This window comes from Oryzias latipes, chromosome 23 (assembly GCF_053564925.1).
Source record: "Oryzias latipes strain Hd-rR chromosome 23, Olatipes_Hd-rR_3.1".
NCBI classification, from domain to species: domain Eukaryota; kingdom Metazoa; phylum Chordata; class Actinopteri; order Beloniformes; family Adrianichthyidae; genus Oryzias; species Oryzias latipes.
Genome location: NC_136259.1, coordinates 18078011 through 18093360, shown reverse-complemented (window position 1 = coordinate 18093360; position 15350 = coordinate 18078011). Strand labels below are relative to the sequence as shown.

Here is a 15350-nt window from a genome sequence, read left to right as displayed (position 1 = left end):
GCGGGAGGACAACCACACCTTCTGACCAGGTTGGTAATCTGGACTCACCCCCCTGTGGCGGTTGGCTATCTGGCGGTTACCCTCGGCGGTACGGAGAAGGGCGGCCCTGGTCTGAAGCCAGATGTCCCGACAACGTTGAAGATGGAGCTGGACCGAGGGCACCGCCAGATCCAATTCCTGGGAAGGAAACAGTGGGGGTGAGTAACCCAGAGAGGCCTCAAAAGGGGACAAGCCCGTGGCGGTGGAGGAATGATTGTTGTGGGCATATTCTGCCCAAACCAGATACTTTGACCAGTCAGATTGATTTTGGGACGCCAGGCACCTGAGAGCGGCCTCCAGCTCTTGATTGGACCGCTCCGCTTGGCCGTTAGCCTGAGGGTGGTAACCGGAGGTCAAACTGACCGTGGCCCCCAGGGCAGAGCAGAAAGCCTTCCAGACCTGGGACGTGAACTGGGGACCACGATCAGAGACAATGTCACAAGGTATACCGTGATGCCTGAAGACGTTATCGACGAGGGCGTCGGCGGTCTCGGAAGCGGTGGGCAACTGAGGGAGAGGGATAAACTGGGCGGCCTTGGAGAAGCGATCAATGACGGTGAGTATAACTGTGTGGCCGTGAGAAGGTGGTAGCCCTGTAACAAAGTCCACCGCTATGTGGGACCAGGGGCGGCTCGGGACAGGCAGGGGTTGCAGAAGACCAGAGGGAGGTCTGTTGGAGGTCTTTGAGCGGGCACACGTGGTGCAGGCAGCAATGTACTCCTTCACATCGCGTTCTAAGGTGGGCCAGAAGAAGCGACGCCTCAGGAGACGAATGGTGCGATAAACCCCACCGTGGCAGGCAATACGGGAGGTATGACCCCAGGCGAGGACGTCGGACCTGAGGGAGTCAGGAACGTAGAGAGTGCCCGAAGGACTGACGACCCCGGCGGGGATCTCATTCTGGGCCTGCTGCACCTTGGATTCGATTTCCCAAGTGAGGTTCCCTACAAAACATGACGTAGGCAGTATGGTAGAGTCCGTGCGGTTTTCGGTGATGGAGTGAATCCGAGACAAGGCATCCGGCTTGACGTTACGACTGCCCGGTCGGTAGGAGATGATAAAGTTGAAACGATCGAAAAATAGACACCATCTGGCCTGGCGTGAGTTGAGCCGTCTAGCACTGCGCAGGTAAGCCAAGTTTTTGTGGTCGGTCCAGATGATGAATTGCTGTTCCGCCCCCTCCAGCCAGTGGCGCCATTCTTCCAACGCGAGCTTGATTGCCAACAATTCACGATTGCCCACATCGTAATTTTGTTCCGTTGGGCTTAACTTGCGCGAAAAGAAGGCGCATGGTTTGAGCTTCCCGGTACTGTCCTCGCGCTGGGATAACACAGCTCCCACTCCAGAGTCTGAGGCATCGACCTCCACAATAAATTGCTTGGACACATCGGGTTGAATGAGGATAGGAGCGGATACGAAAAGGGTTTTGAGCCGTTTGAAAGCGGCATCAGCGGCAGGGTCCCAGATGAAGGGGCGATTGGTGGAAGTAAGCCGTGTGAGGGGAGCAGCAATGGTACTATAATCCCGAATGAAACGACGGTAGAAATTAGAGAACCCAAGGAACTGTTGGAGTTTCTTGCGGGATTGGGGTGTCTCCCACTGAACGACGGCCTCGATCTTGGCAGGGTCGGGGCGGATATTACCCGCCTCAATGATATAACCCAAGAAGGGGACGGAGGAAACGTGGAAAGCACACTTCTCGGCCTTGACGAATAACTGATTGGCGAGAAGTCGTTCTAGGACGAGACGGACGTGATGTTCGTGTTGTGTCTCGTTGGCGGAAAAGACAAGAATATCGTCGAGATACACGAAGACAAACCGGTTCAGAAAATCCCTGAGAACGTCATTCACCAACCGCTGGAACACTGCAGGAGCGTTGGTGAGACCAAACGGCATCACTAGGTATTCAAAGTGGCCCAACGGAGTGTTGAACGCCGTTTTCCACTCATCACCTTCACGCATGCGTACAAGGTGATAAGCGTTCCTGAGATCCAGCTTCGTGAAAATCATAGCTTGCTGAACGGAGTTGAAAACAGACTCGAGTAACGGTAGGGAGTACTTATCTTTGACTGTGATCTGGTTTAATTCTCTAAAATCAATACACGGACGCAAGGTCTTATCCTTCTTCTCCACAAAAAAGAAACCAGCAGCGACTGGAGAAGAAGAAGGACGTATGTGACCCAGGGATAGTGCCTCCTGAATATAAGCCTCCATGGAGCTCTTCTCCGGACCAGAAAGATTGTACAATTTGCTCTTAGGGAGAGGTGCTCCATTAAGCAACTCGATGGCGCAGTCGTACGGACGATGTGGAGGTAAGGCACTAGCCCTGGATTTGCAGAAAACAGAACGTAGGTCATGGTAACAGGTGGGTATGTTAGTCAGATCGATTTCTTTATTAGACCCTGGGTCAGGTAACTTGGTGTGGGGTACAGCCGACTGCAGACAATTAGCCATACAGTAGGTGCTCCAGTTGGAAACGCGGGATGACCCCCAATCTAAACAGGGGTTGTGCTTTTGGAGCCAAGAGAACCCGAGAATTAAGGGTGTCTGCGGACATTGGGTGATGAAGAAGTGATGGTACTCCCGGTGGTTACCGGAGGTAAAAACGAGAACCGGACCGGTACGTTTGGTGATGCGTGACAATTGTTTGCCCCCCAGCCCTGCAGTATTTACAGCGTTGTCGAGGACTTCGACAGGGAGGGAGAGTTCATGAACGAGACTTTGGTCCATTAAACTATGTTCGGCCCCAGAGTCAATAAGTGCTTTGGTTTCCAAAATCTTGCTCTGATTACAGATCTTGACAGGAACATACAGAAACTTGGGAACATGAAAAGTTTCAGAATTAACCCCCCGTGGCCTGTCACTTAACGGGGGGTTCGGGGAATTTAAACGAACAGCGCATTGTGGGACCTGATGACCCGCCTGCCCGCAGTAAAAACATAATCCCTCATCACGACGTGTCTTTCTCTCCTCTAGGGAGAGCTTGGAGTGACCTATTTGCATGGGTTCTTCTAGTCTAACAGGAAGTGAAGCTGGTTTAGCTGGAGCAACCAGAGGTAAGTGACGAACGGAATTGACAAGGGATGACGGAGGCTTACTTTTCTGCTCAGTCTGGCGTTCCCGGAGGCGAAGGTCTGACCTTAAGGCGGCTGTGACGAGTTCTTCAAAAGTGTCCGTCTCTGGCTGGGTACAAAGGTGGTCTTTAATGCGCTCATTCAAGGACTGGTAAAAAATTCCCTTGAGCGCGGGATCCGGCCATCCAGCCTCGACAGCAAAAATTCGAAAGTCTATGAGGTGTTCGCTTACCGGGCGGTTGCCTTGTTTGAGACTTAGCAACCGCCGGGTGGCTTCTTCCTGCCTTCGGGGTCGGTCGAAGACGAGACGGAATTCTCCCAGGAAGCGTTCGAATGGGAGATGCGTGATGGGATGAGAGGCCAGGAAGGCTTGAGCCCATTGCAGCGCCTTACTGCGGAGAGAATTTACTATTAATGAAATGCGAGCGTGATCGGCATGATAATACCTGGGAGCTTGTTGGAAAATCAGGTCACATTGTAGTAGGAACCCTCCACAGGCAGAAACATCCCCGAAAAAGGGTTCCGGCTGTAGACGGACGTTTTCCGGGGAAAACTGGGAAGCGGAAGTGGCACTGTTGCCGGAAGAAGTGGAGGCGGCACCGGAGGCGAGGTTAGTGGTTTGCCCGGTCAGTTCCATTAGCGATTGCGTTATGCCGTCGAGACGGCGAAATAGTTCCTGCTGGGCGGAGGACATTTGCGTCAAAGCGTCAGCTTGGCGATTCAACAAGTTACCTTGGAAGGCAATGGCGTGACGAAGTCCCTCCGGGTCAGCTGGGTCAGGTGTTTGGCCAGTTCGTTCTGTCATGATTCGAACGAGAGTTCAGGAATGACCCAGATGCTGGAACCCGGAATGAGACTTGACACAACGGTAAGTATTAAGTGGTTTAATCTGAACGTGAGATTGACAGGGCTTCCTTCCTCAGGCAGAGAGGGCGAGAGCAGGCTGGTGGAAATCTTGAGCGGGAATCTCCTCGAGGGTGAACTGCGGCGAGAGCGAGGCTTGTATCCAGACGAGACGAGGCGCAGGCTGGAGGTTACTTGGGATGGCGTGGGCGAAGCTTGAAGCAAGGCGAGGCGAGGCGGCTGGCTGGAGGTTTCAGGGTCGGCGTGACTGCAACGTGGAAGGACTGCGACCAGGTGAGGATCCGGAAGGTTAAAGTCCTGAAGCAGAGCGAAGACAAAAACATGAGCTTGGTTCTTTGAAACTGAGACAACAAACATGAGCTGACCAGACTATGCACCATAGGAGGAACAACGAACTGGCACCGGCTGATGATCCAGGAGGAGCTTATGAAGGAAGGTGTAGATGAGGTGAGTGGATCCAGCTGGTCGCGTCCAACAGAGAAAGGAGGGGGGAGGAGGGAGTAGCTGCCAGGCCATGACATGCAGCCTTCCAATAATAATTTGTCACGTATGATTTTCTGCCTTCAGCAGTAAATTTGAGTTTCTGTTGAGAGTTTATAAGTTTTTGAAAAATTATTGGTTAGATCGCAGTTATTCACACTGGCTTCGAAAATGCACGTTTAGGCAACCCCTTTCCATGAAAACTCTAGGTAAACACAAGTTTATGCATGGTTCGGCTTCTGTTTCTCTCGCATTCAAGTGTCGCTACACTCGTTACTAAGACCGTTTTCAAGCTCTACATACAAAAACATGGCCACTCAATATGCATGAAAGTGAAACCAGTTGACATTTTGCACCAAGCCTATTCCGACTGTATACATGTGCTAGTATAAAGTAACAACAGTACAGCATGAACACTTTATGCTGAAAATGATTTTTTGAACATGCATCATTTGCCCATTGTGAAGGTAGAAGTATTGTTGGAATTGGAAGACTGAAAGCCTATCAGCTCCCATCCCCTCCACAGTTGCTGCTGTTTTTGCATTTTCTCTAGTTTAAAAGTCTAGGAAAAATAAAAAGAATTATGGTAAATAAAATAGGACATTTGATATGATTTAAATGTTTCTGACTTTTATGGCCAATCCCTCTGTTGTGCTGGTGGGATGGATTTAAAAAGCATACCCATCGGAAATTAAATAAACAACTTCTGCAAAAAGTGGACTAATATTCCTCCAGAAAATTTTTAGAATTTCCTCATTGAGTTGGTTGAGTTTGGTTTGTTTTTTTTTTGTAATTTTTTGTTCTTGTAAAAAATCACTTATGAAAAGCAGAAAATTGCATCTACGTTCATTTCTTTGTTCTAGCATTGGATCATATTTGACAAAAATGCAAAAGGGTTAAAAATCAGGAGGGTGGCAAAAATGTTTGAATCTAATTTAAATGCCAATGTTTAGCTGAATGGTAACTGTACTGTATATGATTGAACTACTTCCTCGCCCAATTGGGTTTAAAAGACAGCATGTTCAGTCCTCAGTGACCCTCGATGACTGTTTGTTCTTCAAATATAACGGTGTGAAATCCAACTTCCCTTCACAATTCATCCTTTATATTTTTCCATGGAAAAATTAGGTATTTGAACTCAAATCCACCATGAGTTAGATTTTCTAAGTGGCTTATTAGCAGATTTATTGACAATCGTGCCCCAAAAGGAAAGTAGCAATACATGAACTAAACAAGTTATCTCATTAGGTAGATCGGTATCTGAATCTACATCTGTTCCACATCCTCAGAAATAATTTTGTTTAGAAGCTCGGTTAGTATCTATAATTTATTCCATGAGACTGTTAGCCCACATGGAATATGGTGTTCCAGGCTTGTTTTTAAAAGTCAAGAGGATCTTTCTTACTTGGCATAAAGACACGGATGAATAGAGGAGACAATTTCATTATTTTATGAAAGAGTGCTTTTTTAGATGGTGGATGACATTCATAGAGATGCCCAAAAAATGTTTTTTCCACGAAGGACAATTTTAGCCCCAGGAACTAAGTGCACTAAAAGTCTTTTGTCTATTTTGTTCCCTTTTAAATGTGTGGTGCCTTTGGGTTTGATTACTCAACAGCCTAACCCATCCATTTAACATGGCTACCGTCAGCATGGTTTGAACTGCACAGCTCCTCAAGTCTCCAGCAAAAGATAAATAATGTATGAATGTTTTCCAAAACATCCAACGCAGAGTCTATTTCCTGTGCATTTCGAAACCCTCTTGGCATTAGGACAACATATTGATTCTGTTGACGTAGATGGACATTGTAAATCTATTGACAATTTCTTATTGCTTTGCTCAGAGGAAAACGACTTTCTCTCAGCTCCCTTAAGTGTTATTCGTTCTATTTTGCCATCATTACAATTGTCACTGCTGGCTGTCTAGAAGAAGGTGCCCATCAAAATAGGAGATGTCAAAGACACAGCAGGAGATGTCTGTCATGGTTTGAGATTCCTGAGTGGGCCAGTGTCATAGGGAATCACATTCACTAACCCTGACAAGCAGAAGCAGTTTATCTTTAGTGGAAAAAAATCTGCCAGAATTCCCTTATTTTGGACCTGGAGAAAGACGAGGCTCTAAACTTAAAAGACACTGCTCGCCCAAAAAAGCAGCCTCACTTTTTCATAGTTTTCAACAGAGGACAGCAGTATTCACTGATGGAAGACCATACGGACACCACGTTTGAACCCACAAGACTCACGCTTGACTATGATCGTGTTTGCAGGCTAGTTGTGTGCTCCTATACCAAAATTAGTGTAATGAGTTATTTATAGCCAGCTGTGGAATTGCCAGGCAGCTTTGAGGCTGATTACGCCACTTGCCAATCAATTATTTATGGCTTCCTGGAGAAGAGTAGCTTGTCCTCCTTTGTATGCTGCACCATAGCAACACAACAGGAAGAAGGAAGCCCATGGAGAGGAAGTAGACCCTGTAATGGAATCAGCTTTGGTTCCCCTGACTCCCACTTGCATTCTCCCACAGTACTCTGAGAAAAAACATACTTTTATGAGGAGCTCTACACGAACTCCCAAGACCCAATAAAAGGTGTTTATGATCTGACTTTGAGAGAAAATAAATTGAATGATTGAAATCAGATTAATCCCATTTGGTGTTCAACAGAGTGAACATGGGAGGCAAAAAACAATAATGCAGTCAGCATGTGGGAATAAAAAAGTGTGAACTTTGATCACATCACAACTCTGATGATTATATTTCTCTAACATTTTGTAGACTTTCTGGTATATTTGAACTCAATGTGCATCCAATGTTGTGGATGGGATTTAAATTTGAATGTGGACAACTGGAGTGTCCTGAGTTGTCAAGATGACAAGGTCTCATTGCTACAAAGTAATGCCACCTCACCTGCCATGTTTAATGGCTGAAATTAGGTCATTGTATTTAGTTTTCACAAAGCACGTCCACTACGCCCAAAAGCTCTAATATGACTTTTTAGAAAGTGATAGGATTATTTAGAATTTAAATGAAGTTTTTTTAACCCTTTAACACAGAAGATGTTGCCGCCAACACCTGACTTACGCACGCTCTTTGACCTACCGTCACTGTTTAAGCGATCAACATGAATCAGCCAATTCTGACACAAAGAAAAGCCGCTTTGCAACAACATGCAACATTTTTGTGCAAAGTTGTTTTTCTCCTTGACAAAATCAGCTAAATTGACCTTGATTGCATAAGCACTTCACTACCGTAAAGTGTTGCATATGTTGCATAAGGCAACTTTTCTCAGCTTCAGAATACACTGGAATTGCGTTATGTGCATAAATATTATGCTATTCTTAACCCTTTTAGAGTAAACCACTTTCTACTGAATTGATAGAGGATGCATGTAGAGCTGATGACACAGAAGCCTGCTCCAATAAAGTAAGCTGTTAAACTAACAAATACTAAACCTTTCAGTCTGCAAAAGAAAAACGTGTAGCCAATTCCAATTAAAAGTCTATGAAAGCTTTTGCCAATCACACTTGGTGCCCCAGAGAAAGTGTATCTTAGCCTGGGGGCAAAGCTAGCATCACAGATTCTTCCTGGAAAGGGCTATTCCTCACTTTGTGACATCACAATTTGATGAGAGCAAGGTTATAGAGGAATACCCGGAAAAGCATGAATGGAGCAAATTATCCCTTTCGGGCTGTTTTTAATATTAAAATAAACTAAAAAGATACCCAAAAAATGCTTTTGCATGATATAGATATGTTTTAATTCTGTCATTTTGAGGCACTATAAATAAATAAACTTGAACATGAACTGGAAAAAACAGGTCTACCAAAAGCTACCAAGTGGCATTTGTTAATTTTATTCTTGCAATTCTTATCATACTTCAACTATATTTTGTCATTATTTAGCTGACTAGTACGTAGACCTATTAGCATTGTTGGTGTTCTGTACTCAAACGAGACATTTTAAGTGAACTTTGAGTTTAATCATGACAAGAATCCTAATGACTTCCAATACATAGTGTACCACATGTCGAGGCAGACACACCAGTTAGTAACCAGAATAATAGTGAAAGTAGGTCTAACCTGTTCTTCTATGTAGCATTAAAAAACTGATGGTCTACACTCTGCACATCACTGAGGACAAGTTGCCAATTTGAAATGCATTTCAGTCAGTCTCACTCCTACACAGCTTTTTGACTTCTGGCTGTGTGGGAGTTCTGCAGGACATTGCCACAGGCAAGATCTTCATATATCTGCTACTCAAATTATATTTCACATCTTTTTTTTCCCATTTGTTTGTGCTATCTATGTCATCTGCCTGCAAAGAGTATTAGGCTATACTTTTGATGAAAATCTGTGAGACGTTCCTGTGGCTAAAACTAGCTCAACCTCAAACCAAGATGACTACAGAGTGTAGTTTAGAGAGGTTTAACTGTATTTACAGTGAAGCTTTTAGAACAGATAGTACCATACACCGTGTATGCTGAAGGATTCATGATGCAACAGCCAGTCTGGCATATTTGTTTTAATGATTTCCTTATTCTTAACTTAAACAGGGGCTTTAACATTTTCACATTATTGAGGGTTATGTGTTGCTATTTTAATAAAGTACGTTTGGACTTTTGTTTATGATAATTGTCTTGGAGATAATGAGCAAATACAGATTTAGAAATGTGTACACACACAAAAACAGCTATTTTCCTGTCAAATGATAAGTGGTTACAATAAGGGTAGCTGTATATGTCATTAACAACAGGACGCCTGGCTGTTGCTCAACCTTGAGTGTGTTTCTTTTTCCTATCTGCTGTCCACTTGTTTGCCTACCAATCATCTCTTTCTCATTTCTACTAAATTGATAGAGAGGATGTATGTAGAGGCAGAGCTAAAATGATGATAAACATGAATATCCTGAGTGATGACACAGAAGCCTATTCCAATAAAGTTGTTTGAACTGACGAAAACAAAACCTTTCAGTCTGCAAAAGAAAGACATACAAAATGTGTTAAGCTATGCTCACTGGCCTCGGTAACCTGCGTTCAAGCAGCCACTTCCAATAAAAAGTCTATGTACATGAGCGTTTCTGGCTATGGTGTTTACATGAAGCTTCTCAAGTTTTTACGTCCATTTTCTGGTTCTACACTGTCAGAAAAAATGTGCAAAATTTGTACCTTTAGAGGTACAATGGCTTGTCACTGGGGCAGTACCCTCAAGGGTACAAATGTTGTACCCTTTCATATTGGTACGTATCTGTACCCTTTCAGTATGTACCTTTCAAAGGCAAATATGTACCTCTGTGGACTAAATTGTACCTTATAGTGCTATGGTACCATAATGCACCTTTAAAAAAGGTACCAATTTGTTCTTTTAAGGGTACTGCCCCAGTGACAAGCCTTTTGTACCCTTTGATGGCAAATTTGTACCAGATACAGCACATTAAAAGACCAGTATACTGTTTATCACATTTATTAAACATTCAAAACAATTACAATTCAGACATTTTACAGTATGAATGTTTTAAGCTTCACAGTGTCACAACAGGATGCATATATTTACAATTATTAGCAATTTTACAATAATGAAAAATCTATATTTCTCCTTCAGTTCACATTGCATTCATTGTAACTATAACCTTAACATTTGATCAATTGTAAACAGCACATAGCACTTCAGTTACCATTTTTAAACCATGAAATAAAGCTTTTGACATTAACAAAAGAAGCACTAGACCTCATTTTAAGTACATCTTTCTACTGCATTCTACATTTTCTAAAAATAAATAAAAAAGTAAACTTATAACCAAGTTTAAATGCATAATTTAAATAATAAAATGCATAAATGTGATAAGATAATATTGATACGAATTCTAAAAAGAATAACTATAAAACACACTAAAGATTACCAAGGATTACGTTTTATGTCAATATCTAGTGGATCCTCTGCAAGCATCTCTTCTGTTGCTTCTTTGGAGACTTTGGCTAATGGAGCTTTTCTTTGAACAAGCTCAAGCACCTTTGGCACAATACTGGTAAACGCCGTCCTTGAAGCGCTGGCTTAAACTGACAGGTGATGGATGCATTCGGTCAACATCGTCAAACAACTGAAAATTGAAAAAAATTAGAAAATTAATCATTCACTTAAACTAAAACAAACAAAAGACATAAAACATTCTAATATTCTTTGTTGCCTCTTTCATTGCCATTTTCCTTTAGTGATCTCATTGTATAAATATTACTTGGCTTGAATGACTATATATTTATATATGGGTTTAGAATATTACAATGTTTTTACAATTGAGTTAAAGCTGTTAATGGTCATTTTAGCAGATGTCTCAGCTCATATTGACATTCAAAATGTATTTTAAGCTGAGAACTGATTTAAAATGTCACTGACCCCTGAGGTTGTCTTCAAGAAAGGGTACTTCTTTAGTATATCCTCTCGCACCTTGCTGTACTGGATATGCAGGACATTCACATGACCTTCAACGGACGATGCATCCTCACCAATGACACCAACCACCTATTGGATCAAATTTAAAAGTCCATATTAATAATAAAAAATACAACTGCAAGCACTGATACTGGGGTTAAAGCACTTTGAGATGATGTTTAAAGACAGTTTGTGCAGAGTGGTTTGGAGTTGATCAGAAATTAACTTCTGAGTTGTAGGCGGGGCTATTGACACAGTAGTTACCCTCCGCTGATGTCCGATCATCCCTTTGTTTACGCCCTCTCCCTCTAGCTTACAGTCCTTCCAACCTAAAACTAACATTAGTGGTAAAACCAAAATGGTGAGCAATATTGAAGCTTTCCGGCCATAGTTTAGATCAAGCTCAGACAAGTATGATGAAGATGTTAATGGATCCGTTTGTCTGCAAGTGGACGCATCAGAATACGGCAGAGCAGAGGGACTCGGACCCACTTCATTTCATGTGGTGCGTCACAATAGAGACCTTCCTCAAACTGCATTTATTTTGTCTGTTCCTGATTCATCCCAATTTGAGTGAATACTCAGATGTGCAGTTTTAAACGTGTTCTTTTAAACGTGCCCATCATGAGAAAAATACTGCGACATGTTAAAAATGGGGGACCCACTCCAATGAAAGTTATTTTTTAAAATGTAGCATTTTTATGATGACATATTGTTATAAGATTTAAGAATAAAACTGTGTTTCTGAATATTTATTTTCTCAAATTGGGATGAATCAGGAGCAGATGAAAAGATGTCATTTGAGAAAGCTTGTAGTTGTTACGTACAAGCTATATTTGGCAGGCCACAAGCTCCCTGCTCCGCTTGTCTTCATTCTCCTCGTCTGAGTTGGCATCTGGCTCACATCTATAAGGCTGGATAGCTCCAATATTGCACGCCAATTCTGTTGCTTGGGGGTTGTGAGGGACTGTAAGGTAACGGGAGAGTAAACAATGGCATGATGGGAAATTAAGGCCGGTTAACTCTGCAAAACAGTCCTGTCAAGAACTTGAAGGTGAATTCCAATTGAACTGCAGAAACCATGTCCCAGAAAACATTTTCCCCCTCAAAAACTGCATAATCAATGTCTGTCTTTGTATAATAATAATAATGGATTGGATTTATCTGCGCTTTTCAAGACACTCAAAGCGCTTACATTGTGTCCATTATTCATTCACTCCTCATTCATACTTGGTGATGGTAAGCTACGGTTGTAGCCACAGCTGCCCTGGGGCAGACTGACAGAGGCGTGGCTGCCATTTCGTGCCTACGGCCCCTCTGACCATCACCGGGACCATTCATGCACATTCACACACCAGTGGAGACACACTGGAGGCAAGGAGGGTGAAGTGTCTTGCCCAAGGACACAATGACATTTTGGCTGGCGGGAGCGGGGATCGAACCGCCAACCCTTCGGTCATTGGACGACCCGCTCAACCGCCTGAGCCACTGTCGCCCGTATAGTCAATATCTTGTTAATTATGCAGAGCTTTGTTGAAGGAAATACAGAAGAATTATATGTTTGTATGATAAGGACAGTATTCCAGAATGTATTCAATGTGTTGTGACTTACTCAGTGCAATCTGCTGTTTCCCTAGAAAACTTTAAACTAGTTTGGATGATCTGCCTTACTGCACTATTTGACAACTTAACTGAATTGGAAAGACAGCCTGACTTTGAATGCTTGAAATGACTTTGTGAAAAAATCATTTACTTACTTTGGCAAGAGAGGCGTCTTCAACTCTTCGTCTTGTTGTAGGACTGTGTTGTAATATTATGGTGTCATCTGAGTCCACTTCAGTATCTCCACTTGAACTGCTATTGCAGCTCTTTGCAGGACAACTCGGCTGATCTGTCAAAGTATTAAAGCTTTCAGTTACTGTAATATTTAAATAAGTATGATAGCAAAAACAAAAAAAGTAAAAACAAAGATTTTTAAATACTGACCGAATTAACAGTTTAGCAGATTTATTATCTTGTCTAAGACAGCAATAGGATATAAAACTCACTTATTTGCCCGTGTTTTGTTCCCCACACTATCCTGTCAAATAAATCATTGACCATTAGACTCCTATTGATGCAAATATACAATCAAAACTCTTCAGCTCAAAAATGTTCTTAATTTAGCATGTACTTGAAAGCAAAAACACAGATTATTTCCCTTGGAAATAAATTAAGGCATCAAAGGGGAATTTACCCAAAACCATTCAAAACAAAATAGATAAATTACAATTTAAAAGAAAAACTTCACCTTCTGGATTTGAATCTTCGGCCAGACAAATTTCCAACACACCAAAGTTTGGGTTTTTCAACAGGAGATCAAAAACCTGCTCATCAACTTCTGTCTTTGAGTCATCAAACACTTTCAAGTCCAAGGTTGGGATGTTGAACTTTTTGGCAGCTGTGAACACAGCAAAATTATGTTTAGAATACAGCACAGAAATTATCTTTAAATTAAAAAGCAATTAAAAAAATCTGTTTGCATCACAGCTGACAGTTTATCCACAAAGTTGACTGATTCCTGTAAAGAAAAATGCTGGAAATTGTGATGTTTCCACTCACCACATTCCCAAAAGGATTTGAAGGTCAGCTGAACTTCAAAACTTTTTTTGTTAGCGTTCAACATGTTCACGCACAGCTTGCATCTTTCCTGGTGGGAAAAAAAAATAATATATTACAAAAAAGAAAAAACATTACAACACCAAAAGGTACCAACACAGCATTTCTTCAGATCTAAGCCCTGTTCCAAATAAATTAATACATTTTAAAATAGTAATGGGAAATATACTGGCTTCTAAGGGCCTACAGATTTATTTCTTGGAAGTTCATTTAAAAAAAATGTTTTTTCCTGGTTTATAGATGAGTTTTTGGTTTGGGAAATCGTGAGGAGTATCTGGAATCACGGACCTCCATTTAAAAAAAATAATCTCTTCGGGAGAATGATCAAAATCAACAATACACAGTGTTAACTTCGCTTGACCAACAATGAGCGATCATGACAACCTAAACAGTCTCTGTCACTGTCTTGCATTCGGGAAATGGTGGCTGCCCGCGCACAGCAGCTACGGCAGGCTGACATATAAATGGGAAGGACTGCCATACTCACTGTGGTGTAAAAAAAAAAAAAACTTATTGGACTCCTACACATTACAGATTAAAACGATTAACGCATTGAATTCGACGGACCTAATAAATATCAGTAGGAATTATGGAGCTGGTCGTTTCAAAAGTAGCTGGCTTCCTTACTAGGAAACACAGAAAGAAAGAAAAAAAAAGGGGGGGGGGGGGGGTAGGCAAAAACAACCGGTGCATCAACGCCAGCGTACATCGGTAAAACGGCCACAGAATTATCTAGTGAAAAAAATGTATATATTTCAATGTATTTAACGGAACGCGGTACAACACCAATAAAAACAACAGCTTAATTTATTTAATGGCTGCATTTAGCTGAACTTCAAACGGCTGAGGCTAACCGTTAGCAAACTAACTCCTGCTCGTAGTTTGCAATCTCCTCACAGGCACATACACGGTGGAATAGCAGCATTACACTACACAAAAGTTATTCCTTACAGATAAAATAACCGAACCCGCTTAAAACAAGTTTCCAACTTATTTTTGAGCAATTAGCAGACTTACCTCAGTCACAGCCTCTATCTTCCTCCGGCCGCTGCGGGATAACAAAATGGCGGAAGAAACGAAACTTAAGAAAGTAGAGTGGGCGTGGTCTCGCTGGTTTACTCACTCCAACATATTTCCTCTACCTTTTTAAACCTACTTAAATAAAAATTACTGATGGTAACTCCGAAAAAAGTACTCTCTCATTTTTCCTGTGTAGGTACAAAAGCTAAAAGGTACTAATATGTACACATAATGTAACGTAGTAACAGATAAATTTACTTTTTTATGAGAATGTATGATTAGAAAAAAAATAACTTAAATTAATTAACAGCTCAAAGACTAGAAATTTAAATTGAACTTAGGCCAAGTTAAAGTACACCATATAAGGTTAAAAATATCAAATAATTTTGTCTACATTGTGCTTTTGCTCTAAATTAAAGGCAAAACTTAAAACAGCTCTTATATAAGTAAAAAAAAAACAGGCTCACACTAATACATGTTTAAAAGTTATTATCTTGATGCTATGCACAATCAATAAAATATAATGTGCTTGTGTACTGTTCAGAACTAGTCATAAAAGATGTGTGGTATCTTAAATATATTTGGTTATTTTGTGCATCTTTTCCAAATAACCAACAGCGTATTAAATGATTTTGGGTGACGTTTTATACACTTTGAATTATTACTTTTGTCACACAAGTGATTGTACCTTTGTTTGTGGAATAAAGGGTCCAAATATGGGCCCTCTGATGGTTGGAAACATATTTGTACCTTTTTTATCCTTAAATGGTACATATGTACGGAGCCCGTGTCCTG

General features: G+C 41.8%; 1 protein-coding gene and 1 long non-coding RNA gene across 5 annotated transcripts; both read right to left on the bottom strand.

Moving 5' to 3' along the window:
* Positions 1–3981: 3981 nt before the first annotated feature.
* LOC144989405 (uncharacterized) lies at positions 3982–4490 on the bottom strand. The gene is made up of 2 exons (XR_013653548.1): positions 4355–4490; positions 3982–4274 (listed from the first exon to the last, which is right to left on the bottom strand). It is a non-coding gene; the product is annotated as an uncharacterized LOC144989405 (long non-coding RNA).
* A 5408-nt stretch (positions 4491–9898) lies between these two features.
* On the bottom strand, positions 9899–14797 carry LOC144989326 (uncharacterized). Of its 4 annotated transcripts, none has more exons than XR_013653472.1 (6): positions 13168–14797; positions 12926–12957; positions 12635–12768; positions 11705–11844; positions 10842–10967; positions 9899–10548 (listed from the first exon to the last, which is right to left on the bottom strand). XR_013653472.1 is itself a non-coding variant. In XM_078941547.1 (6 exons), exons 2-6 carry the CDS (start codon positions 13540–13542, stop codon positions 10453–10455), a joined length of 570 nt encoding a protein of 189 aa, XP_078797673.1. In that variant the 5' UTR covers positions 13543–13566; positions 14553–14793; the 3' UTR covers positions 9899–10452. The 4 variants fall into 4 exon arrangements, 2 of the variants coding, with proteins under 2 accessions (XP_078797673.1, XP_078797672.1); XM_078941547.1 differs by lacking the exons at positions 11705–11844; positions 12926–12957 and having other exon boundaries at positions 13168–13317; positions 13479–13566; positions 14553–14793; XR_013653471.1 differs by having other exon boundaries at positions 12635–12957.
* Between the last annotated feature and the right edge of the window lie 553 nt (positions 14798–15350).

What these genes read in the sequence shown, in the direction of transcription:
- LOC144989326 (XM_078941546.1), bottom strand. Translation starts at nt 13,542, where the DNA reads ATGTTGAACGCTAACAAAAAAAGTTTTGAAGTTCAGCTGACCTTCAAA. An exon ending in CGAAGATTCAAATCCAGAAG is followed by an intron (nt 12,769 to 13,167) that starts GTGAAGTTTTTC and finishes ATACTTTGACAG; the next exon opens with ATCAGCCGAGTTGTCCTGCA. An exon ending in TCTTGAAGACAACCTCAGGG is followed by an intron (nt 10,549 to 10,841) that starts GTCAGTGACATT and finishes TTCAATTTTCAG; the next exon opens with TTGTTTGACGATGTTGACCG.